At 42.5% G+C, this 27513-nt stretch overlaps 2 protein-coding genes across 10 annotated transcripts in view; both read right to left on the bottom strand.

Annotated features, from left to right (window-relative positions):
• The window catches only part of GPLD1 (glycosylphosphatidylinositol specific phospholipase D1), a 234000-nt gene that overhangs the window by 124175 nt on the left and 82312 nt on the right, over nucleotides 1–27513 (bottom strand). The gene's annotated exons all lie outside the window — the stretch shown is intronic.
• DCDC2 (doublecortin domain containing 2) overlaps nucleotides 12002–27513 on the bottom strand; it is a 45141-nt gene continuing 29629 nt past the window's right edge. For 7 of the 9 annotated variants that reach the window (XM_083746979.1, XM_083746982.1, XM_083746983.1 and 4 more), the window contains 4 exons: nucleotides 26188–26338; nucleotides 17455–17558; nucleotides 13557–13856; nucleotides 12002–12513 (listed from right to left, as the gene is read on the bottom strand). In XM_083746979.1, the coding sequence (XP_083603105.1) occupies nucleotides 12409–12513; nucleotides 13557–13856; nucleotides 17455–17558; nucleotides 26188–26338 (660 nt within the window). In that variant the 3' untranslated portion in view covers nucleotides 12002–12408. The remainder of the gene's footprint in view (nucleotides 12514–13556; nucleotides 13857–17454; nucleotides 17559–26187; nucleotides 26339–27513) is intronic. The other 2 variants (XM_083746985.1, XM_083746986.1) reach the window with 1 other exon arrangement.

Raw genomic sequence — 27513 nt, 5'->3', positions numbered from 1 at the left:
TTTTCCAATGTGATGTTTAATTAAAGATTGTGAGGAGCAGACTTGTGACATTTTGAGTATTACAGTGCGGCTTGCTGAAGGACATTTAAAATGATGGCTGCAATATCCACTAGTCTCCTTCCATCTTCCCCACTTCCCTTTTGATAACATCATTTCTGAAATCAGATTGAAAATCTAATTTACACCCCTTTCTAGAAAAATAAGGCAAGATGATATAACTCAAAAATTATTGCTCAGAAAAAAAGAAAGGCCCAGGCGTTATCTTGCAGTGACCTTGTTCAGGATGAGAAACACTCTCAAGAATTGGAAACTTACAGTCACTGGTTAACAGACATACTAATGCTGAGGCAATATCTCTCTGAAGAGCAGTTGCTGAAAATCACAGGTCATTGCAACTGTGTCCTTTTCATGGGCTTCCCATGGGCATCTGGTTTCCCCCTGTGAGAACAGGATGCAGGATTAAATGGGTTGTTGGCTTTATCCAGCAGCCTCTTCTTATGTTCTCATGAGGCACAATCAGCTTTTGACATTCAGTGGTATGCACACTTGTGTAAAGGCCAGTAGCTCAGTTGCAGAGCAACTGGTTTGCATGCAGAATATCCCTGTTTCAATCTCTGGCACCTCCTGGAAAAGATTCCTGCCTCTGACCCTGGAGAGCTACTTCTGTAGGTAAGGAAAAGGCTAAAGGACCCCTGGATGGTTACGTCCAGTCAAAGGCGACTATGGGGTTGCAGCATTCATCTCGTTTCAGGCTGAGGGAGCTGGCATTTGTCCACAGACAGCTTTCCGGGTCAGGTGGGCAGCATGACTAAACTGCACCTAGCACAACGGAACACCATGACTGAAGCCAGAGTGCACGGAAATGCCGTTTACCTTCCTGCCACAGTGGTACCTGTTTATCTACTTGCACTTTTTGGTGTGCTTTCAAACTGCTAGGTTAGCAGAAGCTGAGATAGAGCAATGGGAGCTCACCCTGTCATGTGGATTCGAACTGCCAACCTTCCAATCAGCAAGCCCAAGAGGCTCAGTGGTTTAGGCCACAGCGCTACCCGCATCCCTAGTTACCTTTTAGTTACTCCCATGCAGTGTATTGAGTCCCCACAGCAGATGATACCCAGCTGGCTGGACCAATGGTTAGTAAAAGGTTGATTCCTGTGTTCCATTGAAAGAATCCTGATTCTCTTTGGGAAACCTTATTTTGGTTTGTTTCAGAGGGATATTTTATATAGGTTTTAATCATATTGTTGCCTATCACATCAAAGCAGGGGAAGCATCTGGTCCTCATTTGACCCTTTGTCAAATATAACACAACTAAAATAGGGTTCATAGTGTTTTACTTTAGGAGTGTCGCTTAACACTCTAGAATTATTCCCACCTTTCTAATGTCCTGAGCACGAAGACTGCAAGTGATCTTGTCATCAGTCTCTAAAGCTGAAAGGTGGATAGAGGGCAATAAGAAGTTTGGGGGGAAGTAAATATGTTGAACCACAGAAGAGAAGGAAAATAGCCTTGAGAATGGATTGGGAAGTAAGGAAAGGCTGTTACCAAGCACTGGTGTGGGAAATCTGATTTCTGTAATATATGTGCAGCATAAGCCATGATTTTCCAGTAATGGTCTTCACGACCTCTTCTCTGCTTCTGTGTAGATATTAAACAAGTGACACATTTTTTAAAAAGAAGAAGAAGCTACAATTCTCTCTGCTCTTCACTAAACATCAGCCTCTTATGCAAATTCAGAATGCTATCCTTCTTTGCTTCTGGATTAAGAACCCCAAAAGCCATTTTAACAGAAGAGTAATCACTCGTGCAATTTGTGCTGAGATCAAATTTGGCATAGCTTGATTGGCAATCATTGCCTTTTATCTCGTTTGTGTTGATGAACACGCTCTCAGGATGTTTGCGTCTGCCGCTTCCATTCGGATTTGCACAGCCATTTCGCTCCAGCCATCTGGTTGTTCTCTATGGGCTGCCTTGACCCTTCTTTTTTGCTTTTTATTCCCACAGTGCAGTGAGTCACACATGAAAGGCTGGGGAGTAAATATGCCCTCTCTTCCTCAGCTGTGTGTGACAGCAGATTCTCCCTTCTGGGTTTTGAGGTAAACCCAATATGACTCTTTTGCAGTACTGAATCCCTTTGCACAGTAAAAGAAAAAAAGTCTGCATCGTTCCTGAAAACAGACGATCAGTAGCTTAGAAGCATCATTAGTGCTGGTACAGTTATGTTATGATTTATACAGTGCTACCAATGAACATGGAACGCCACAGCATTTCATAAACAAGGACATACCTCTGCATTAAAAATATAGGGAATGCCTGCTGGATCAGGCCAATGGCCCATCTGGTCCAACATGCTCTTCTTATGGTGTAGTGGTTAAGGGGGTGGACTCGTAATCTGGTGAACCAGGTTTGATTCCCCGCTCCTCCACATGCAGCTGCTGGGTGACCCTGGGCCAGTCACACTTCTTTGAAGTCTCTCAGCCCCACTCACCTCACAGAGTGTTTATTGTGGGGGAGGAAGGGAAAGGAGATTGTTAGCCGCTTTGAGACTCCTTAGGGTAGTGATAAAGCGGGATATCAAATCCAAACTACCCCTCCCCCTCCTCCTCCTCCTCCTCCTCCTCCTCCTCTTCTCACAATGGTCAACCAGATGCGTGTGGGAAGCATGCAAGCAGGACTTGGGTGCAACATCACAAGACACACCTGCGATTCCCAACAACTGGTATGAAAACTGGCATTTGCCTTGGTAGGGCCAAGGAACATTAGCTTGTTCACTTGTCTGCTCCTTTCACACACTTATTATCTGTTGGACATAATTTTCATTTTGCCTTTCCAAGCTTATTTGAAGCCAAGATGAACAGTTAATTTCTGTCAGGAGTGCGTGCAGGAGCCAGGTCCTGTGACCAGTAGGGCTTCACAGGACTGGGGCCTTCCTAAGTTTGTTCCGGAGAGGCAAGGCACGGCCACACAGGTGAGGCCGCTTGGTAACTCACTGCACCTGGTGGCAAGAGCCGGGAAGGGATTTAAGGTCAGCATTTCCCTTTGGCTCTTTGCCACAGCAACTTGTTTCCTGCCTTGCTGCCTTGGGCTTCTTGCTTCCTGATCCTCGGACCTCGGCTTCTTGACTCCTTGCTTCTCGGCCCTTGGACCCTTGACTTCGTGACTCCCTGCTTCCTGGCCCTCAGACCCCTGGCTTCTGGACTCTCGTTCCTGCTCCCACCCTGCAATCTTGCCCCCGGTCCCAACATCCTCAGCCGGGACTTCAATCACCCTTAGACAATTTCCCCCAGTAAAACCCAACACTTGCAGATTTTGGAAGCACTTTTAAAAGGGGAGCACCGATAAGGGAAAACAACCAGCACCTATTGCACCAGTTAAGCATTGTTAAAGCAGTACTGTTCCATCATGAAGTGCATCTGGTGAAAGACTCCATGGTGAAGGATTCACCGGTGGTCTTGCTTCCAAAACACTCCTCCAAACTCACAAAAACCTTTTTGAACGTTAAGTTACGACGTTAGCCGATTGTTCTATTCCAAAGCAACAAAAATATAATATTGTCAGTCAATCTTTTTCAATTATGTTTGAAATTTCTTTGAAAAGCAGAACCTGCCACAGGACAACAAATAAACACCAATACGTTTAATGGAGTTGGGGGCGTGGAATTGTATTAAGAATTTTTCAGCTAACAAATAGATTTGACAGCTTTGACAATAAGTTTTGAACAGAGCCTTTTGTTTCCAAAGTTCCTTGAAGAACAACACAGTGAGATATGTTTCATATTGGGCCAGACACAAGGCACAGCTTCCCCTCACCCATCTTTAGGTACAAAGGCAGTACAGAAAGACAGCCGAGGCCTGAAAGAGGACGAGAAAGATTTTCAAAGGGCAGCCTGTCTTTGAAATGTCAGCATACAATGAATAAAAGTAGCAGAATATCTGGTGACCAGGAAAGTGGGCATCTGCTGCCTGACATCCTTTTTATGCTTCTCACTGCTCATCCCCAGTCATAAAAGATGGTGGGTTGATGATGACAGTCATCTGCTTAATGTCACGGTAGTTTATCTCAAATTGTGTTTCTGGGAATTTGGACTGAACTAAACGGGCACATATTGGAGTCAGCTAGATTCCTCCTCCTAAGATAGCATCACCAAGCTACTCTATTTTCCAGAGATAGGGCAGCCTAATTGTGGATGTTATCACATAAGGAGAAGGCTGAATGCAAAGCTGAAAATGCAGGCCAGCCTAGGTATTCAGAGAATTAGCACCTGCAAGCAAATACAGGGAAACTTCAAGAGATGGGTTACTCTCTGATCTCGAGGGTCAGATTCGATGGTGGTTGGTTGGTTGTTGGGGCCATTCTCGCACAGCGTATTCAGATGCACCCTCATGCATTAACCCTCCCCTCCCGCTGTCCTCTCTGCTGCAACCCTGCTCCCTCTAAGCCTGTTAGACAACTGTTTGTTGAGCTGGGTGGGAGGAGGGGCATAATTTCAAATTATTTAGATGGCCTGAACGATGAGCATCCCATGTGCCACTGGCCCATCCCCAGCCTTTCAAAAAACCTGCTCGAATTTACCTGCAAAATCCAGTAGCAGGAGGAATTTGACATGAGGCAGTTTGACCTGTGGGGGGGGGGGTTGCCCAGATTGTTTTAGAAGATTACCAGTAGGAGGGGGCAGCCCAGGCACCCATTGCCCACCAATCATTTCTTGGGGAAGGAAAGGGATCGCTAATGCATTCACAGATTTCGATAGCTGTGTATGTATTATGTTTCACCCTTTCTTTTCTTTTCTTTTGATAATTTTTAAAATTAGTTTTCAATTACAACAATCCAACAGCCTCATTATAACAATGCCAATTTATAACACAATTAGTAATACCAATCATTGAGATGCCAAATTATATAATTTAGGTGCCCCCCCCACATGCTATAGTTGATGGTTTGATGATTTATTTTATTTCTGTGTTCCAAAAACTTATAAATTTTAGTTACGCTCTAGTCAAAATAACAATCCCTTATATCACAAATGCAGTTTTGATGACGTTTCACCCTTTAATTAACATGCACGGTTTTAAAAGTCTTTCTATAGGAATTTGCATCAAGGACTATGGTTTATATATGTCATCTGGTTTCATTCAAATGGCAGAAACTTACAGGTTCATCATCTACCTTTGGACACAAGCAGGATACGGTATTGATTAAAAATAAAATTCTTGGCATAGCTGATTTCTTATAACAATTCAGTCATATGATCTGCATGTGAACCTGGCTCTTTGTGTTAATAAAATTCTTGGCATGCCTGATTTCTTGTTACAATCCAGTCATATGATCTGCATGGGAACCTGGCTCTTTGTGTTAATGGCGACGGTAGATCTTCAGCCTAATCTCTGCACTATGCTTGCACTGAAGGCTCATCCTTCTTAAACACAGGTCAATTTAGTGGAAGCACATTGCAAGTCAAGTTCAAAGAGGGAAAAGAATGTGGAAGTCCCAAGTAGAGAAGTTGTGTGAACCACCATCTGTCACCATACATATTTTTAGAATGAGACAGGCATGTTAGTCTTAAAACTCTTAAGAACCCATAGAATTAGAGGTTACATCCTAGTGATGAAAACCAGAGAAAAGCACACTCCACACACATCATTGTGCTGTTGGTGAGAAGGTTGCCGTAGCGTTAGAAATTTTCATCTTAGGAAACAAAAAACTGTTCTATGGGGTCATTCCCTACATCTTAAACCATGTGGCACCTCAAAGACTTGCCAAATTTATCTGGGCATAAGCTTCTGTGGAGATGCATGATGTGTTTTCCTGAGTTACATGTACAAGGTGGGGAGCTGGGAATGTAAAAAAAAAAATAGTGAGGTTAGAGGGAAACGAAATGCAGAAAGGAGCAAACAGCGATCATTACATATTTAACAAAGGTGATTCACAAAATGGTTTTTGATCTTTTGTGAATTATTAAGCCTGTAATTATCACTGTTGTGGTTTTCTGTATTTCATTTCTCTCTCATCTCACGTTTTCCTTTCAGTTCCCAATGACTGTCTCCCACGCAACTACGCATAAATGTACCCTACCTGCATCTCAGGAAACTGCATCATGCATCTGACGAAGTAGGCTATACCAATGGAAGGCTGATGATGGAGTCTAACTAAATTCCATCTGATAGGCTTAGTAAGATGGATGGAGAAAGATGGCGATCTATAGATCAAGAATTGCAAGGGAACACTCGAGAGTTTAAATCTCAACAGGAAAAAAACAATTTAGCAATTTGTAGATTACAGAGCAGGGGACACAGGTGGCACTGTGGTTTAAACAACTGTTCTGCTTGGACTTGCCAATTGGAAGGTCAATGGTTCGAATCCCTGCAATGGGCTGAGCTCCCGTTGCTCGGTCCCAGCTCCTGCCAACCTAGCAGTTCGAAAACAGGCCAAAAAGTTCAAGTAGATAAATAGGTACCACTCCAGCGGGAAGGTAAACAATGTTTCTGTGTGCTGCTCTGGCTTTGCCAGAAGCGGCTTAGTCATGCTGGCCACATGACCCAGAAAAACTGTCTATGGAACTATGTAAAGCAAGATGAACACCACTGTGCTGGCCCCGGGGGTCAGGTTACCGTTGGCGTAGTCAAAGTCCGGTCCTGGGTCACTAGCCTGGAAACAGTTCACAAGGAGCGGGGCGAGGTCCGAAGCCGGAAGCCGGGCGGGGACAGGAACACTGGAGGGTCAGGTCTGGGTCCGGGCAGGAACAGGTACTCAACAACGACGTTGTTCCCGCAACCTGGGACCGGGCTGACTGGCCTTTATCTTCTCTGAGGCCAGGGGCGGTCCCGGCCCCCAGGAGACCCGCCTCTCCTGGCCTTAAGGCGAGCACTCCTCCTGGGAGAAACCAGTTCCCTTCGCCTCTCTGCCCTGAGCCTCTGCAGTTCAGGAGAGGCCTAAGGGTTACTGGGCCCAGGGGGAGACTCACCTGTAGGCACTGAGTCCTCAACCACCTCTGGGATTCCTCCGGTTCAGCCTCTGAATCGGATTCCCAGGCCATCACAACCGCAACCCCAGAGTCGTTTGCAACTGGACTTATCTGTCAGGAGTCCCTTTACCTTTACCTTTAGATTGCAGGACAAATGTTTTTTAATAAGTCAATTTGTGCCTCGCTAACACACCAGATTTTACAATAGGGCAGACCAAAGCTATGATACTATTATAGCGTTGATATAGCAGTCAACTAGTCTTGCAGTTTTGAACGTTATCAACAAATAAATAAATGTGTACTTTTAAAGAAGGATTGTCCCTTTAAGATATAAACATCCCTGGTGGGTCGAACTGCCTCAACAACAATTCATATTTACACTTGAATCTTACTGAAGTCACGTTGGCTTTTAGAATATAATTAAGAACACAGCTTGACCATAGCAGACTAGGGCTCCACTCAAACCTACATAATCATTCTGCGTCTTATCACTCAATGTCTCATTATTACACAGGTAAATTCATGGATCAACCTCTATTGAAAATGTAGTGCATTGACTGGTTAGGTTGTATCAGAGATCCATCTCTGAAGTCTAGTGTGTCATGGCTGTTTTCACATATGCAAGTCACTTAGTTGTAGCCATCAGATGATGAACATGCATGTATGAAGGTACCCCTATTGCTAAAAGAGCACCACACCCTGACCTGTCCAAAGGCCATAAAAGCTCATTTAATGCAAACAATCAATGAGATTATTTGTTTACAAAAGCTCAAAAATCTGTGGTTGTAGTCAGACTTATTTTACCACTGATGAAGGGAGGAATGGTGTCACAAGTGATCTGTTTATTCTGCTGATACTGTGAGATATATATATATATATATATATATATATATATATATATATAGGTTTTGGTGTCCTCGGGTGTCTTCCCGTGTAAAAGTTGGGGTGTCTAGGCGACGTTTCGACGAGGTCTCACTCGTCATCTTCAGGCTGGTGCTTTCGGCTTCTTGTTACTGGAACAGAGCGGGATCTCAATGTTTGAGTTCCTATAAATACTGTAGAGGGGGTGTGGTGTCTAGCCTCCAATGTTCTGGGCAGAGAGGAAGTTCCCAGGCTAGTGTGCCTTTTCTTCTTTTGTTCCTTAATTACTTGAGAGATACCTTGAGTGATTTCTTGAGTGATATCCTGAGTACCACTTAGGTGGGTCATTAGGTGTGGATTAGTTGCTAAAGTCTTTGTGTCTTGACCTCTTGAACTTTGTGAAGAGTTTTCCTGAGAAGATGGCTGTATTGCACTTAGTTGTGCTTTGGCTTGGCTTCGTGTATAGGGGCGAGCTGTGGTTTTGTGGCTTGTGTCAGCCAGATCTGTGTAGGGATTGCAGGGGGGTGCAGCATCCGGAGGTGCCACCATGGATTGGCTACTGGATGGTGTCAGTAATTCATCTGTGGAGAGGGTCTGGGTTTGGGTCTGGTGTGGTTGATTGGTGTTGGCGTTCTGTGTGCCTCTGGATCTGGTGTCAGTTTTTGTGGGGAGGGCTAATTTCCAGATGTCTGGCAAGCGGGATGTGTCGTCACGCTTGTTCATGTTGTGAGGGTGTTTCTCTATCTCGATGGCTTCCATGATTATTCTCTTGTGGTGATGTTCCGTGTTAAAGAGCAATTTGGAATCTGCAAAATTAATTTCGTGTCCTGTTTCTTTCATGTGTTGGAAAAGAGAGGAAGTTTTTTCTTCTTTTTTGACGGCATTCTTGTGTTCTGCGATACGTGCATTTATTCGTCTGTTTGTTTGTCCAATGTACGTGGCTGGGCAGACTTTGCAGGGTATTTCATAGATCCCTTGGTTTTCCAACTGGATTTTATCCTTGGGGTTTCTGAGGATATTGGCTATTTTTTGGTTGGTGCAAAAGGCTGTTTTGATATTGTGTTTATGGAGGATTTTGCTAATTTTATCTGTAGTGCCCTTGATATAAGGAAGGAGGGCCATGCCATTGTTTTCTTCTGTGTCTTGGTTTTTGGGGGGTGTTTCCTTTTGGATTAGCTTCGTAATCCTGTTTTGCTGGTATCCATTGGCAATTAACACATTTGAGAGATTCTGTAACCCAAACTTTGGCTCAGATATGTTGACGACACCTTTGTAATTTGGCCACACGGGAAGGAAAAACTGGATAGCTTCCTCACACATCTCAACAACTTACACCCCAAAATACAATTCACTATGGAAATAGAAGCCAACAACCAACTTCCCTTCCTTGACGTCCTAATCTACAAAAAACCTGATGGCTCCCTAGGACACACTATCTACCAGAAAAAAACACACACCAACCGCTACTTACATGCACAATCACACCACCACCCTGCACAAATAAACTCCGTAGCCAAGACTCTCATCTCCAGAACCAAACGCCTGGCTGACAAAGACCACTTGACAACTGAGTTACAGAATCTCTCAAATGTGTTAATTGCCAATGGATACCAGCAAAACAGGATTACGAAGCTAATCCAAAAGGAAACACCCCCCAAAAACCAAGACACAGAAGAAAACAATGGCATGGCCCTCCTTCCTTATATCAAGGGCACTACAGATAAAATTAGCAAAATCCTCCATAAACACAATATCAAAACAGCCTTTTGCACCAACCAAAAAATAGCCAATATCCTCAGAAACCCCAAGGATAAAATCCAGTTGGAAAACCAAGGGATCTATGAAATACCCTGCAAAGTCTGCCCAGCCACGTACATTGGACAAACAAACAGACGAATAAATGCACGTATCGCAGAACACAAGAATGCCGTCAAAAAAGAAGAAAAAACTTCCTCTCTTTTCCAACACATGAAAGAAACAGGACACGAAATTAATTTTGCAGATTCCAAATTGCTCTTTAACACGGAACATCACCACAAGAGAATAATCATGGAAGCCATCGAGATAGAGAAACACCCTCACAACATGAACAAGCGTGACGACACATCCCGCTTGCCAGACATCTGGAAATTAGCCCTCCCCACAAAAACTGACACCAGATCCAGAGGCACACAGAACGCCAACACCAATCAACCACACCAGACCCAAACCCAGACCCTCTCCACAGATGAATTACTGACACCATCCAGTAGCCAATCCATGGTGGCACCTCCGGATGCTGCACCCCCCTGCAATCCCTACACAGATCTGGCTGACACAAGCCACAAAACCACAGCTCGCCCCTATACACGAAGCCAAGCCAAAGCACAACTAAGTGCAATACAGCCATCTTCTCAGGAAAACTCTTCACAAAGTTCAAGAGGTCAAGACACAAAGACTTTAGCAACTAATCCACACCTAATGACCCACCTAAGTGGTACTCAGGATATCACTCAAGAAATCACTCAAGGTATCTCTCAAGTAATTAAGGAACAAAAGAAGAAAAGGCACACTAGCCTGGGAACTTCCTCTCTGCCCAGAACATTGGAGGCTAGACACCACACCCCCTCTACAGTATTTATAGGAACTCAAACATTGAGATCCCGCTCTGTTCCAGTAACAAGAAGCCGAAAGCACCAGCCTGAAGATGACGAGTGAGACCTCGTCGAAACGTCGCCTAGACACCCCAACTTTTACACGGGAAGACACCCGAGGACACCAAAACCTGCATTCCTGTACCCGTGAAAATCTACGAAAGCAAATATATATATATATATATATATATATATTCTTGGGATGTTGTCACTTCCCTGTAGGCTACTTACAAACTGCAACAGCAGGAATCTTCATGTAATGAAACTAGGTAATTTTAATAGCAATTTACTAGCTTTAATATATTCAAAGAACAAACCCTAAAATACACTAACATTTGTTTAATGTGTTAAAATATATTCAGGATAAAATATATAATTACAAAGAAATTGGTATCACCAAGCCAAACAGTGTTTAAGATTTTTGTAAATTAATTGTACTATTTATCAACAGCTACAAACCAAACTAAAGATTCAGCCTATTACAAAAAGGAGCAAGAGAGCTACATGAAGGGATGTGGCAAAACTTACCAGTAAATGAACTGCACATGGATTTATAGGCCAAATGTTTTGCAAGAAACCATCAACCTAACTTAAGAAACATCAGTTGAGCTATGTCTATTTACCATTAACATATCTGACCCAATACCAGAATATGCCTGTTTTCTCATGACCTGCAAACTTAAGCCAATGAGATGAGAACACAATTTTGAAGATGACGATTAATTTTTAAGTAATTTTATTTTCTCCTATAAGTGTTATTAAACCATAACATTGTGATTGGTTAAATGTTTAAAGCAATGCACTTTTAGAATCAAAGATAAATTCTTTATAGAAAATTTGCCTGATTGATCCGTCTATCCCTCATAGCTAGCCTGCTGGAGAGATCTTTGACCGAAGTGAATCTGGCCTGCACATAGCAACAGAATTATGCCGGACACATTTTGGGTGGGATAATTAAGCACATTTACTTAATAAGGGACGTGGATGACTAAGCCAGAAGCGGCTTAGTCATGCTGGCCACATGACCCGGAAGCTGTACGCCGGCTCCCTCAGCCAATAAAGCGAGATGAGCGCCGTAACCCCAGAGTCATCCGCTACTGGACCTAACGGTTAGGGGTCCCTTTACCTTTACATTTACTTAGAAATAAGTGAAGTCAATGGGGTTTTCGGCCATATCAATGCACATTGGGTAGGGCTGTTAACGCATGCTGACACAGTGCAAGGTAACTATTTGGTATTATTGAAACTATTAAAAGAAGTATTTCATCTTGTGGTCACATTCTGTCACCCCATCCAGCAATCAGTTCCTGACATGGAAACTCTTGATCAGCACATAACATTCACCCATCTGCAGTAGCTTTCAATGGAAGAGAGGACATCTGCACATACATACCTTTGAAATGAGTGTAACTGCCCATACGCACAAGAGTCCATCTGCATAGCAGAAATAAATTTCCATCCTGTTGTGATTCCCGCCGCCCCCTCCATATCACAAACTGAGACTCTGTCTTATACCCCTAAATTAGATCCTGGAAATACACCACACTCATGTACATAAGAGATTTATTCAGCTATAAAAAAAATATTACAGACTCTCCATTTTAAAGTCGCAAAAATATTCTTCAACTCTTCTAAACAAACATGGGTACACATTAGGCCTAGTTCAATATTCAACATTCTGCAATAGCAGTATTTATTCCATTAACACCTATGTTTCCCCTTAGAATTCACATTGGAGAAAGACCAAATCTGGGGACTATAATTCAATCTTCCTCTTAATTAATTATCTAAGTTCTGGTATACCACATTATCATGCCAGCGTTCAGTGGGTGGAACTCCACCATATTGTCACATTATAAATTAATAAAGCACACACAGAGACACACAAAATTGCTTTGCACTCCAAATAGTAAATCCTTCATTTTCTGGTAACCTATGTCCTTCAAAATATGTCTATGCTACTGCCGCATAGTCATTGGTTTGTTCGTTTTTTTCACTCTCCTGTGGGCTGGTGATGGTGACTCTTGGAGCTGAGGTTTTCTCATAATTGGAATCATCCTAGACAGAGAGAAAGGGGGGGCATATTTTAACTTGTCATATGGCAGAGATTTTTCTTTTGTATGTGTTGATGTGATCAAGCAGAGCCTGCAATGACCAGAACCTATCAAGCCAAGTGCAGATCCATAGCCATGTGAGATGGTTGGAAACTCTCCTTCTTTTGCTGTTCCAGAAGGCAGAAAAGCTCTGAAGGTTTATCAAACCCCTTGTAGGCCACCACCAAGAGCTGGCTGGTGAACTATGTTTGGCTTAATGGGCCACAAGATATTCAGTTGAGCGATAAGGCAACTAGCCTATAATGTGCTTGAATAAAAACAACAACAACAACTGAATTCTTCATGCCATGTATGAAACAAGTAGTTTTAGAAACCATTAAATGATGACAAATGAGTAAACCAGCATCCTAGCTGCTTTAATGTGCAAGAAAAAAAAGTGAAGAGGACAACTGGGTAACAAAAAAATAGCAGCATGATTATACAAGCTAATTAACCCCAGCCTAACTTTTTATTTAAGCAATGGAAGTGGCTTGAGTTTTTTCTTGCTTTAAGTACAATTTTTAAAGAGCACAAGTTACTCTCCAGTTCTGGGAAATTTCATGGTGGCAGCTTGTGGCGCCTGAAACCAGGTTTTCGAGTGTAGACAAAGTATGTGGTTTCCAGATGCGCAGTTCACTGGCTCACACCATTAAAGTGATCGTGAACTTGGCTTGTCACATCAGCTATGATACTACAAAAACACAGCAGTCAGTTTTCCAAGTAACCTCTGAAAACGAGGTCAGAGTGCACAGAAGACTGGTGACCGGAAAACGTAAGGGTTGCAACATTATCACAATATTAGTGTCGATGCAACATGTGAACGCTTTACCACTGGGATCACCCAGTATGAGATTATATACCGTCCTCATATAAAAGGTTGCAAAAAGGCAAGAAGAGCTGCTCCAAAGCTGAAAATCCAGCTGTGGAGTATGCTGGCTGCAAACAAACCTATTGTTAGAGCAGAAAAAATGGAAGCAGTAGCACATCGAAAGAGCAAAGACATGTTACCTGTTTTTGATCATCAGTACCTTCTTTTGTTTCTTCTTCATGACGATTGTGATCCATCTGTTCACCGTTTTCCTCATTTGTTCCCCCATGCGCATGACCGCTAGGCTCATCTTGGTCAAGGTTCTGCCCTTGCTGCTCATCATCATAATGGCCATTCAGATTCTCTTCTGTTCCATTGATGGCCTCCCCTGTCTCTCCACCCTGATCCGCCTCCCCATTCATAGCTGAATAGTCTTCTTGATGCCGAGCTTGATGTTCCGGTGCCATGGTCTCTTCCTCATCCACAGTTTCCGCTGGCCGCTAGTAAACCCAAAAACCCAAATTGCGTTATGCTCAGCTCTTTTGATTAATATATAAAGAACATATATGAGGTTCACAGACAAGCCAGGGTAAAGCTACATTAAAGGGAGTAACGGCTCTGAACTGTGATACAGCACAATGCTGTTTCAACAATCTCATTTTGGTATAAGGGAGGTAGGCCTCTGAAAACCAGATACTGGTGACAAACTACAAGGGAGTCTTGTGAGCTTCCCAGCTGCAACTAACTGTTGGGTCCAAAATGCTGGATTAGGTTGATCTTTGGTCCAGTCCAGAAGGTATCTATCTTCTTATACCCTGAAACAACAAATCTGTTCCACAAACCACATGGGAAGCTCCTTTGAAATTAAAGGGAGGCTAAAAAGCATCACATGATATCAGCATAGATAATGCCATAAAAAGCAATAAGGTCAAATATCCAGCTGAGCAGGCAATCCCTTGGATATTAAGTAGTTCCTTATATCCTGACCAAGATTATTCCAATTTACCAGTAATAATTTTAGACAGCACAATCATGCCTTGACAGAACACATGGGACCTAGCTGAACCTCTTTTATAACCACCCAGTAATTCAACCAAGCAGCCAGCCTGTTTTTGTAATTGTGCTGTTTTCTGGATTTTTGCCTCTATTCTCAAGCAACCCAATTTTTCAGATTCCGAAAATCAGCTCAGATAAGCCCATCTATAACAGAATGCAGGTAAAATCAAAGTCTGAAAGTAACTCCACTGCAAAACTTGGGAAAGCACTGTTTGAATAAAAAGTACTTTTTAAAAGCATCTTTTCAAAAGTAACTAGGCATCGACTACGGATATTACCTATTGCCGTTCAGACAAAAGAGAAAAAACAAGATCCTAACAGGCACACACAGCAAGGCGTAAACACAACTTCAGAGAGCACTTAGGCTTGAGGAAATGAGCAATGCTTAAATACCATTGCCATTTCCCAGTGAACAATGATTTGTTATATATCCCAAATGCTTGACAAAGCAAAGCAAAACTCAAAACATTTTGTTCCCGAATCAGCTAGGGTTGCTAAGTGACAATGGAGCACCTGTTTACAAAATTTAAACATTTGAAAAAGGGAAAGAAATTGTTGCTTCTGGGCTGGAAACATAAGGCAGCTGGCAATTTTAATAAATAAATAAATTATTTTGAAATGTGGTAATATCTGAGTGCAGGACACCGGTGGCACTGTGGGTTAAACCACAGAGCCTAGGACTTGCTGATCAGAAAGTCAGCGGTTCGAATCCCCACGACGGGGTTAGCTCCCATTGCTCGGTTGGCTCCCATTGCCAACCTAGCAGTTTGAAAGCACATCAAAGTGCAAGTAGATAAATAGGTACCGCTCCAGTGGGAAGGTAAACGACGTTTCCGTGCACTGCTCTGGTTCGCCAGAAGCGAGATCAGCGCCGCAACCCCAGAGTCGGCCACGACTGGACCTAATGGTTATGGATCCCTTTACCTTTTTAATATCTGAGTGCCAACATAAGCATGAATCTTTAAGATACAAGTCAGTTTTCAAAGGTCTCAATGGGCTGAGTCCAAAGACGTTGCGGCAAAGCAGAACAAATTCCACTAATGCAAGAGAACTTCCCCTCGCTCTCCTACCTTCCCATGTGCCCCCTGCATCCCTTCAATCCTCTGCAAGGAACTATCAGTTAGCAGTAGGGCCAGCTCTTTTGTTCTACAATTTTGTACCTCTCCTTAAGTGGCTCCACTCTGAATCAGGCCAGCCAAGACCAGCATTATTGGGGTACCATCAATCCCACTCCTCCCTGGGCAGCATCCAGCCCACCTTTCATCTAGACAGTGTTTTAAATGAACAGAAAACAAGTCTATTGGTTACTTTACTTTATACCATTTACAGTGGTGCCTTGGTTTTTGAACATCTCCGTTGACAATGCTTCAGTTTTTGAACATGCCTCGGAAATCAAACATGCCATGCGGCTTCCATATTGAATTTTCCGCATTGAGTTTTCGGTTTTCGAACGATTCAGAATTCGAACGGTCTTACAGAATGGATTACATTCGAAAACCAAGGTACCACTGTAGTTACTATGGAGGAGTTCCTAGCATCAGAAAGTACTTTATATGCTTGAGTACTTTCCATCAGAAAGTACTTTATATGCTTGAACAACAAGTGCCTTTCTTATCTGGTGTCACTTGAGAACAAAGGTTTTTTTCCTGATTGCGAAACTCAATTAGGATTTTGAACCAGAGACCTGCCAAACATGGGTAAGAAAGCCATTAAAAGGCATTAAACATGAATGCTTTACATTTGCACAAGGATCCAGAGGATAGGGTTCACTCGTGATATACTGTGACTAAAAACAAAAGCACTTCCATCAAGGGGTATTTCTCAGATGCCAGTTTCAAAACTTGAATCAATGTAGACATCTGTTTTCCCTCTAGAAGGAAGACTAGCCTGGTGTCCTTGGAGGCTTCAAGTAGAGGTTGAATGGCCAACTGTCATGTATGATCTAGTTGAGATTCCTGTACTGAAGGGAGATGGACTAGATGCCCCTTCCAATTCTATAAGTCTATTATTCTTCTGGCCCTGTTGCTGCCACCACACCAATTTCCCTCTGATTTACTGCTACCATTGACACCACCACCACTTTTTCTAGCCTAACAAAGATGATACAGATTCACAGCAGCTGCATGTATACACACACAAACACACAAACACAAGGTTTGAAACACGTTGATAAACCATAATGAAAAGCTGCCATGAAATTCAAAAGCTCCAAACCTATTAACATCTCCAAGATTCCCATGCTGTCCTCACTGGTCCAATGCAACATCAGTAAAGCAATCATAAAGAGGCCAACAATAATAGCTCTTCTTTTATTATATTCCACGCACTCTAGAGACCTATTCCACAAATGGTGTTGCTGCCCTAAAGAAATGACTATGGGATTTAACTAATGATAGTTTCAGGCTCCTATGATTTTCATCATTATATTGCTTCATGCTTGTAATCTGGCAGAGGATTACATCATTCTCCATTACAAAGATTGAAAGATACCCATCCTGAACGTGACAGCATTTATCCTGATATTCATTCTATTGACTTCACACACATAGTTCAATTCCTTACAGATTTTGATATTTTGATAGGGGGTGGTTTATTTGAAACTTGAGTGCCATAATAACATTTGTATTCAGAACAGTTCAAATGCAAAACAGGAACATTTTGCATAAATCTAATGCTGGTTTGCACTTTTTGCAGTTTATTTTATACTCATCCATGTGGCTGGTATGAAAGTTCTAGTACTCAATAGCTAAGCTTTTGCTTTAAGAGTACATTGCTGCAATATTCAATGACCATTATTGAATAAGGTTCTAAAAAGGTTACAGAAACCAGAAAACGGAACTTAGGTATTCCAATGCCAGCCATATTCAAAGGTCTGTGTTCCTTCACTAATGGAAGTCTTAGTACATTAGCCAATGAAACAGTTTACCAAGAACAGAAAAAGGATGGTTATGACAGCAGTGGAAAACCACAAGAGAAATGAGCCACAACTTTACTGCAAACTTATTTTCATTATGAGTCCCTTGTTCAAAGCTTGCAGCTTACCTGGTCAAGTGGAACCTCAGTTTGAGTGTCTTCATCTTCCTGGACTTCCACAGCCCCCCTCATTTCCGATCGCTTTTTGCCAGCCTTGTAAACTCCTTCCTCCTCTGAAATTGGAAAGAAGCAGAGTCCAACTGTGACACTGTGTGGCAACGTTAGTGAATTGCACCCAAGGACAGCCTGGAAAAGGTTTCCCGTTCTTCACAGGTGTTTACTCTTACAGAATTGAGACATGCACCCATCGGTTTTGCTTTGGCTTTATAAGAGCACCAGCATTCTTACATGGAAAAAGAACAAAAATAACCACTGGAAGGAGTTCAGTGTTGTGCTCTCCTAATTGTTCCATCAGCACAAGCATTATTGCTTGCCGGATGGAACAATCCCCTCCTCTCTTCCCCCCCCCCACCCCCATGCACTGTTCTGAGAGTTCTCCTGACCCTCTGGAGAAGATTTGGGGGTGCCACAGGGGCACACAGGAGAGGAGGAGAGAAAGCCCTGTTGTGCTAGTGGGAGCCCTTACATGGGCCTTCCATGAGCTTTCCACTAGCACGCTGGGTTAGTTGAATCTGGGCTTCAGGCTAATGCTTTGTCAAAAGTTGCACTAGCTCAATTCTGAGCTTTAAAGCAACTAAATATCAAACACACTTATAAAGGAAAACATAGCACACACGTTTCACAAAATAGATGTTAACAAAACCCTCAAGTTGTTTTTTTGTCAACAAAGCTTTACTGGTACTTTTCTACATCCACCGTGGTTTAAGACAGTTATAAGGAAAATCTGCCAAGAACTACTCCAAAATCAATTTCATTTATTTCAAGTGAAAAGAAATTGTATGTTTTTATTACATATTTTTATAGATTCAAATAATTATTAAATCACATAAATTGGATAACTATAATATATATGAAGGAAGGCTAAGAAGACAAATATCACATAGCATGGTGGAGAAGAAGAAAGCAATAAATGCGTCACCAACCCAAACTTGGCTAACCCAAGTTTAGAAAGGAGATGTATTCACAAATAGGAACACTGATCCATTTTGTTCCTGGCTTTTGAACACAGTGAGAAAACATGAGAGGGCCTTCTCAGTGGCTGCACACAATCTGCAACTCCTTTCTCAGAGAGACATACAGTACTAGCAGTTCATGCAACTTTCCGCATTTTTTCCACTGGTATTTTAAATTGGCTTGCCATGCATTTCCGCCTTTTGAATTAAATATTCCTGAATGTTTTAAACATGCAGACGAAGACAACATGCAAATAGAAGAGTAACTTTATATACTGCCTCACTCTATCCTGTGGGGAGAAATCAGATGGCTGTATTAATCACCTGCTACAAAACACAAGACAGTAGCCTACACAAGGGATAGTCAATGCATAGCGAGAATTTTGATAGCTAGTTACTGGAAAGGAAAAAACATTCCAACAAAAAGAGAATGGTTGGGAAAACTCGGGGAGTACCTGGAGTTAGCCAAATTGATGGATTTAATAAGGACAAAACCTAAGATTATGGTCAAGAAACAGTGGGATTGTCTAAATGAATATTTACAAAACCAGGGCTCAGTTACCAAAATTTGTGAAAAATATAAAGAATGTGAAGTGAAAAATCAAGGAAAACCTGTAGGAAGGATATGAAGAACAGAGGTTATGGCAACTGAAGTATAAAAGACATGTGGCGTAAACGGTGGAAGTCTTTTTAAAACATTTTAATTAAGGTTGATATCTTGCAAGATGGAAATATATAGTCGTATGCAAGCATAGATCTAGAACTGTTGTTTTTGGCAAAAACTTTTCTATTTTCCAAATTTCTATTTTAAAATCTTTCCTTCTTCTTTATTCTTTTACTCCTTTTTTCTTACTCCGTTTATTCTTTTCCCCTCCCTCTTTTTCTTTCTGAATATTGCTTTATAGATGTATAAATAATTATGTTTATGTGTATATGTATGAAATTTGTTCTGTATTTCTTTTCTTATTTGATATTCTTTTTTGTAGTCAATAAAATTTAATTAAAAAGGGGGGATAGTCAATGCATAGAAGAGGAGAAAGAGTGGAACTTGGCTGCAGGTTTTGGAAACAGCAGCTGCAATTCAGCAAATGGGAGGGACTGTCCGGCACCTTTCTGCTAGAGTTCTGTGAGTGCAGAAAGCATGGGAACATGGAAAGAACCATTTGGAAGCTGGTGTGTAGCATAGCTTCCTATGCTAATGTCTTGGGGGGGGGGATCTGGACTCCTGCGTCTCTGAAACTACTGAAAGACATTTCTCTGCTTTATCCAGCTCAGTATCTCCATTCCAATTGACAGAACCTCGCTGATACACGTTGATAAACAAGAAAATTACATGACTATATTAAATAGCAAATGAGTTATAAATTCCGACAACTAATAAGAAATCAATATACTTTAAATAATAAAACACAGAAAATTAATGTTTCCTGCATACGTTCCCCTCCTAGGCAGCCCTAACAATAAAAAAAAATTAATGCAGCACAAATGGTAGTATTATGCATAGCCATTTAATACATTTCAAATTTGAAACTGATTGAAGTTCAGCATTAGGGAGAAAATAATCATGGTAATAACAGTCTGCCCTGAATATTTTATGGAAATCAGGGCATTTACAGAGCTGTAAGCTCTGTATCTAAGTTAATGTAGCTACAAAAAAAATTTAATGTCATTTACCAGATGCTGCCTCATAAAGCAAAAAAACAAAACAAACCCATAATAAACGCATTGTTCATTACATCCAACAAATACCCAAAAGGGATGAAGAGGATACAGGATTGTTTTCTAATCTTCACCCAAACAAAACACCAAAAAACTGGCATTGTTGAAGGAATCCCATTTTAAAATGTCTCAAGAGAATTATAAATCTCTCAGGGGAAGGGAACATTTTTGTGTACAAAACAGAGGCCTCTGCTATGTTCCCTCACAGAAAACAGGAGGAGTAGACATATTTTAAGGGGCAACATAACAGAAATGAAATAAAAATTGATGACAAGGAAGCAGAACCATTTTCAAAATCGGTTTCCTGATAACAATGAGCTCATTCCATTCTGCCATAAGCATGGCACTCACACACCAAATCAGTAACAATCAAGCCCTATGTACATTTACTCAGAAATAAGTTCCGTGGAGTTTAACGAGTCTTAACAGCCAAGAGCAGAGACAGGAAGTTATGTTGCTGTTGTTATATAAAAGTGTGAATTATTGCCGAACTGGTAATCTGGAACTTGAGCTGGTATAAAGAGACATGGCATAGTGAGTTGGGATAGGCAAGCCTGGCATAAATGAGACATGGCCTCTCTGCTTATATGTTATGAAGGATTAGAGAAATTGAGTAATCCTAAAGGGACAGGCTGCCCTGAGTGCTCACTGGAAGGACAGATTGTGAAGATGAGGCTCCAATACTTTGGCCACCTCATGAGAAGAGAAGACTCCCTGGAAAACACCCTGATGTTGGGAAATATGGAGGGCACAAGGAGAAGGGGACGACAGAGGACGAGATGGTTGGATAGTGTTCTCGAAGCTATCAGCATGAGTATGACCAAACTGTGGGAGACAGTGGAAGACAGGAGTGCCTGGTGTGCTCTGGTCCATGGGGTCACGAAGAGTCGGACACGACTAAACGACTAAACAACAACAAAGGGACAGGCTAGAGGCAAGCCAGAACCGTACCACAGGTATTATTAATTCTTTAATATGCACACCAACAACCATGGCAGAGTGTTAATTTTCAGTGATTCAATATGTCATGTTTCTATGTTGAGTTCACTTTTATAAGAATAGCTGGGAAAGACCGCCTTGTGATAATGTTTTCCTGGAAAATAAATTACTATGCACCATAAACCAGAGGGCCCAAAGGTATGGCTGTTTGACTGTGCTGTTACCCTATCGTCATTCTGCTTCTAGCAACGGTAATGATCCCAAACTATTAGGTTGCAAAGAATACATCTTATGAAGCAGAACTCCATTCTCTGTTTCAGAGAGATGGAGCAGCACAGCAAAAATTGTTGACGACAACAGTAAGATAATGGAGACCAGAGACTGGTGAGATAATGGAAAAGGTCTTCATAACATGAGAAAATGGTTCCAGTAAGGGTCAAAGACTCCAAAACTGTAACATACAGAGGTGGTACCAGAATGTGGTTTTCATAATGTTCCATAACATTATGAAACTTTATGTATTTCACATAATGACTTGAACTAGCCTGTCCATTCTTTTGCTGCCGCCTTCTAGAAAAAGCAGGTTGTTCTGTTTAAAGGCTTCTCAAACCTCCATTTAGAGGCTGTAATATATATTGCAAGCCAGGACCAAATGGGTGGAGGCAATTTTTGCTCTTTCTTGTCACACCTAATGAGAATATCCATTTGCAAGTATTTCTTCTTAATGGATGCAGGCTCCACATAGATAGATGTCAACTCTTGAAAATTGCTGCCAAAATTCCTCTAAATACTTATGCATTACCATTCGTCTTTCAGAAGAATACCTTTCAGCTTCTCAGCATGAAGAATACATAGAGACATTAAAACCTCAATTTGTATAGCAAACCAAGCCAAACCGATATTCCAGGTAACTATTACCTTGCAGGTAGTAAAACCCTCGTTTCAAAGAACTTGTGGGGGAGGGGAATAGTTTCAGCCCCAAGCTAGTCACAAATTGTTACACATCCTTCTCAGAAAAATAAAAGGGACATTTTATCACCTGCTGCATAACCTCTCCAATTAAAGTTATTTAATTTTTCCTTTAAAAAAACAAAAGATACAACTAGCACACAATATTTAAAAACTGGATGCAGGGATTAACCTGCCCTGCCTAAAACAGTAAGACTCTTTGAAATACAAGAAAGGACTCTATCATACGAGAAATACAACAGTGGGGTTTTTTTCTCTATAGAAAGTCACAATAATGTTTTAGAAACAGAGAACTGATTATTACAGAACCACAGATGGGCCATTTGGCAGAAAAGTAACAATAAGGCATAGGATATTAGATAACATTTGGTATATTGTCTCCACATTTGCAGAAATGTATAAAAGAGAACTGTTTTTCAGTGGCTCTCAATCTTCCCAGAGGATAACTCCCAGAAGATGGTGCTGTGAAACTGCTGTTCCACTAGCGGCTACTGGGGAACAGGGTTCCACAAAGACCAATCTTAGGTTATCTACCCATATGAATCTGCCTAAGCCTTAAATTGAGTACCGCTCTTGATTGGCAGGCATATAGATAAGCAGATCTATATGTAAACACTATGAGAAATTATCTAGAGGCTTGGGATGCTGATGTGTCATTAGTTTGCTTATGACACTCAGATCTACCTCTTGTTTCTATCTTCTGATCTTAGGGAAGTACAAGCACTCATGTCCTGAATCAATATTTATAATCAGTCATGGCTTGGTGAACAAACTGAAACTTAAATCCAGGCATGACTACAGTGCTCTGGTCCTCAGTGGGGTTGCACTGCTGGTGAAAAACAAAATACACGTCTGCTCCTGGAGCAGGCATTGTCCCTGGATGACCGGGCCATGGCAATGGCCAGGAGTACATTTTACCAGGTATGTGTCACTCTACAATTGCACTGGTACATAGAGAAATCAGACACACATCAAACAGTGTTAGGGAAAGAATTAACTAACTGTCTAGTTGACTTCTGCATGTGAAATGTGGGAGGACATCTTGCCCTTGGCCTCAGCAGTAAAACATATGAGGGTTGTTAGTTGGTTAATTTTGGCATTCTGGTTCAGTTTAAGTTGCTTAATCATTTGGTTGGTGGAGCCATTTGTTCTGCAATGCTTGAGTAGCAGTTATAGCTCAATGGCAGGGCAAATTCCTTACATGAAGAAGACCCCAGGTTTCAAACTCCTGGAAGAGGGGTATAATATTTTCCTTGGAAGTATACAAAGGAAATTTGGAGGCTCGTTCTACCTGCTGAAAGGGTTGAACAACAATGGGCCCACAATCCTGGACTGTTCTTATGAACAAATCAGTACGGGTCTGGATTAGAGGACAAAGTTTGATTTAGTGATCACATTGAGGCATCTCTTGTAGATGTGATGAAATACCTTTGGCACAGCCAAGGAAAACTGAAACTGTACCGCTGGCTCCACATTTTACTCTGGGTCAGGGTTAAGGCAGATGACTTTAAGGAGTAAGGCAGCAATTGACACCTTTCCTTCCTGGAAATTGTGGTCTCACAGGAAGGTTAGGAATAGCTAAGGTTAGTGGGTAGCTAAGGTTGACTGTTAATCACTTTTGCATATCTTCAAAAGTCATGGTCAAGCCTACTCCAGTATTTTGTCCCTTGTCTCCATTCTGGATAGCAGGACAAGGGACAAGTTGCATATTAAAAAGAAGTTTTAATTAAAAAGGCTCAGTGGTAAACCAGCGCACATATTTCAACTTCAGAAAAATGGTTCAAAGGAATGCAGGATTCAGTTAATTTAAAACTTCTCCACAACATTATACTTAACACTTCCCAGCTAAATTCATCAGGTGCCTACATGATTAATTTTGAAGCACCAATTAATTTATGTTCACTCAAGTTGTTGCTGGCATTTAATTAGAGTTTAACTTTCATGTTCTTTATCTCTGTTGTTGTTGGCTGATGAATTAGCTTTTGCTTTTTAGCTCAGGGGGTTGGGGGTCATTATTGTAGTAGATTATTTTATTGTTTCGTGTGAGCTGCCTTGGAGGCTTAGATGCAGTGTAAATCCAGGGGATTAACATCTTAAAATATTTTTTTATTCCTACTATGATGGGCCAATCTCCCACATTGCTCCTCCCTAGTAATGTGTAGCAAAACCAAACCATGACCTCTGTTTTAATATTACATCTAAACTAGGGGTTGAGATTTGTTTCACGCAAAAGAAAATACCATCTGTAAGGCAAGAACAATCCTTACCTTACTGACCGCAGTTTGCTTGAACCAAAACAAAACAATATCCCTGGTTCAGAAGTGACTGTGGTTTGTTTCTTAGTAAACCATTAATTGTGGTTTATTGTGATGTGTGAACTAGGCCATACGAATTCTTTATGTGCACAGTAGGGATGGGGAATCTGTGGCCCTCCAGGTGTTGCTGGACTGCAATTCCCATACTCCCTGAGGCATTGGCCATGCTGGCTGGGGCTGATGGGAGTTGGAGTCCAACAACATCTAGAAGACCACATGTTCTTCATCTCTGGTGTTCAGGACTGCAGGGCCTGTGTTAACATGGAGTGTTCAGAAGTAGCAGAAACACTCATGGCTCAAGAATATATACAAATGCCTATTAATTCAGCTTCAGGACAATGCTTGTAACATTTTGGCAAAAAACAGTCCCTCAACACTTCTGAACTGCTGCCCTGATGAAGGCCCAATACACACCATAGTCTCTGCAGCAATTGACTGATTAGGATTCTTTGTTGTTCTCTTTCCTCTGTTAAGTGTATAGTAACAGAACTAGGATTGCAGAAGATGGACTACAAGAAGATCAAACCTATCCATTCTTAAGGAAATCAGCCCTGAGTGCTCACTGGAAGGACAGATCCTAAAACTGAGGCTCCAATACTTTGGCCACCTCATGAGAAGAGAAGACTCCCTGGAAAAGACCCTGATGTTGGGAAAGATGGAGGGCACAAGTAGAAGGGGACAACAGAGGACGAGATGGTTGGACAGTGTTCTCGAAGCTACCAGCATGAGTTTGACCAAACTGTGGGAGGCAGTGGAAGACAGGAGTGCCTGGCGTGCTCTGGTCCATGGGGTCACGAAGAGTTGGACACAACTAAACAACAACAACAGAACTAGGTGACTAGGAAAGTGGCATGTGGCCTTCGCAGAAGACAGGATCTCGTCAGCACAAATTAATCTTGGATGCTATGATCTGCATGGAATATGAATTCATTTTACTCAAGATATAACCCATCTTTCTTTCTCTTTTGGAGAAAATGAACCAAGGCTGGGAATATCCCCTACAGATTCTTAGGCTGTGTGTGTGTGTGTGTGTGTGTGTGTGTGTGTGTGTAATTTAAGAATCAATGGAAACTGAGTACTTGGGGGGTGGTTTCTATGTAGTTCACACATAGTCTAACTCAGGCTTCCTCAACCTTGGCCCTCCATTTTTTTTGAGAATACAATTCCCATCATCCCTGACCACTGGTCCTGCTAGCTAGGGATGATGGGAGTTGTAGGCAAAAAACATCTGGAGGGCCAAGGTTGAGGAAGCCTGGTCTAACTCTATTATGTATTTTTTGCCCCTTAAAAGAGCTTATTGAGAAACTGGCTTCATTCCGAAGATAAAAGCTCACTGAGGATTGATTCTTTCTGCATTACCCTGCTGTACGTCCATTTGAAAACGGCAGCCCCAGGAATGGAGGTGGCACCCACACCTGCGCAATGACATTGCGGTGTGCCTATACCAGGACTGCAATCACCGCTTCCTCCTTCATTTACCTGGGGCAGGTGCAGGAAGCAAAAGACGTGAACAGCCTAATGGAAGGGATTTAAAATGCAAAGCAACCCTGTCCTTGCCCAGCAGGGTGTATTTCATGGACAGGCTTTCCTGATAGTCTGGGGAGAAAACATTTTTATAAATATAAATCTATGAGTTAAGAGGGCCTTGTCTGGAAACAGTAATCTTTACCAAAATTCATACTCGCTCATGATAAAAGCACAAGAGTAACAAATAGTAAAGGCAGCCAAACTTTAAGATTTAGCCACTGTTCTTGTTACTTCTTAAAATAGTGTCTTCAGGTACTTACCATTTTCTGCGGGAACATGGGTTCTGGTCACTGCTTTTACGTTTTCTTTTGATTTAGCAGGTTTTTTAATATCTTGATTCTGTACGTGCTTCTCCTTTCTCTTTGGAGGTTGAGGAGAGGACACTGTTTCTGCTGTGTCGGTAGATTTGGACTGGTGATTCCATCACAAAAAGGAGAAGGAGACTATTTAATTTGTGAAAACTTAAAACAGAACTTTACATAGGCTGCAATCATATATACCAGGAATGTCCAACAGGTTGATCGCGATCTACTGGTCTGTGGTCCCCGGGCCCCCCCCCCCAACAACCTAGTTTCAACAACCTTGAAAGTTGGACATGCCTGATATATACACACCTATGGACCTGGCGCTGTGGGTTAAACCACTGAGCCTAGGACTTGCCGATCAGAAGGTCGGCAGTTGAAATCCCCGTGACGGGGTGAGCTCCCATTGCTTGGTCCCTGCTCCTGCCAACCTACCAATTCAAAAGCATGTCAAAGTATAAGTACCGTATTTTTCGCCCTATAAGACGCACTTTTTCCCCTCCAAAAATGAAGGGGAAATGTGTGTGCGTCCTATGGGCCGAATGCAGGCTTTCCCTGAAGCCTGGAGAGGGAGGGGGGTCGGTGCGCACCGACCGCTCTCTCTCTCCAGGCTTCAGGAAGCTATCCACTAGCCGTGGGAGACCCAGCTCTCCCAAGGCTAGCGGAGACCTTGCCGGCACCCAGAAGCTTGGGGCGCGCTGAGCTCCGCTCGCCCCAAGCTTCGGGATTAGCGCAGCGCTCTGCTAGACTTGGGAGAGCCGCGCGGCTCTCCCAGGGCTAGCGGAGACCTTGCCGGCACCCAGAAGCTTGGGGCGCGCTGAGCTCCGTGCGCACCAAGCTTTGGGATTAGCGCAGCGCTCCGCTAGAGCTGGGAGAGCCGCGCGGCTCTCCCAGGGCTAGCGGAGACCTTGCCAGCACCCAGAAGCTTGGGGCGCGCTGAGCTCCACTCGCCCCAAGCTTCGGGATTAGCGCAGTGCTCTGCTAGACTTGGGAGAGCCGCGGCTCTCCCAGGGCTAGTGGAGACCTTGCCAGCACCCAGAAGCTTGGGGCGCGCTGAGCTCCGCACGCCCCAAGCTTCGGGATTAGCACAGCGCTCCGCTAGCCTTGGGAGAGCTGCGCGGCTCTCCCAGAGCTAGCGGAGACCTTGCCAGCACCCAGAAGCTTGGGGCGCGCTGAGCTCAGCGCGCCCTAAGCTTCGGGCTTAGCGCAGGGCACCTGGGGGGGAAATTTTTTTTTTTTCCTTTATTTCCCTCCCAAAAAACTAGGTGCGTCCTATGGGCCGGT

Source organism: Podarcis gaigeae (assembly GCF_964106915.1).
Source record: "Podarcis gaigeae genome assembly, chromosome: 7".
Classification (NCBI taxonomy): domain Eukaryota; kingdom Metazoa; phylum Chordata; class Lepidosauria; order Squamata; family Lacertidae; genus Podarcis; species Podarcis gaigeae.
Note: the sequence above shows the minus strand (reverse complement) of the source record. Positions and strands in the feature narration are given on the sequence as shown.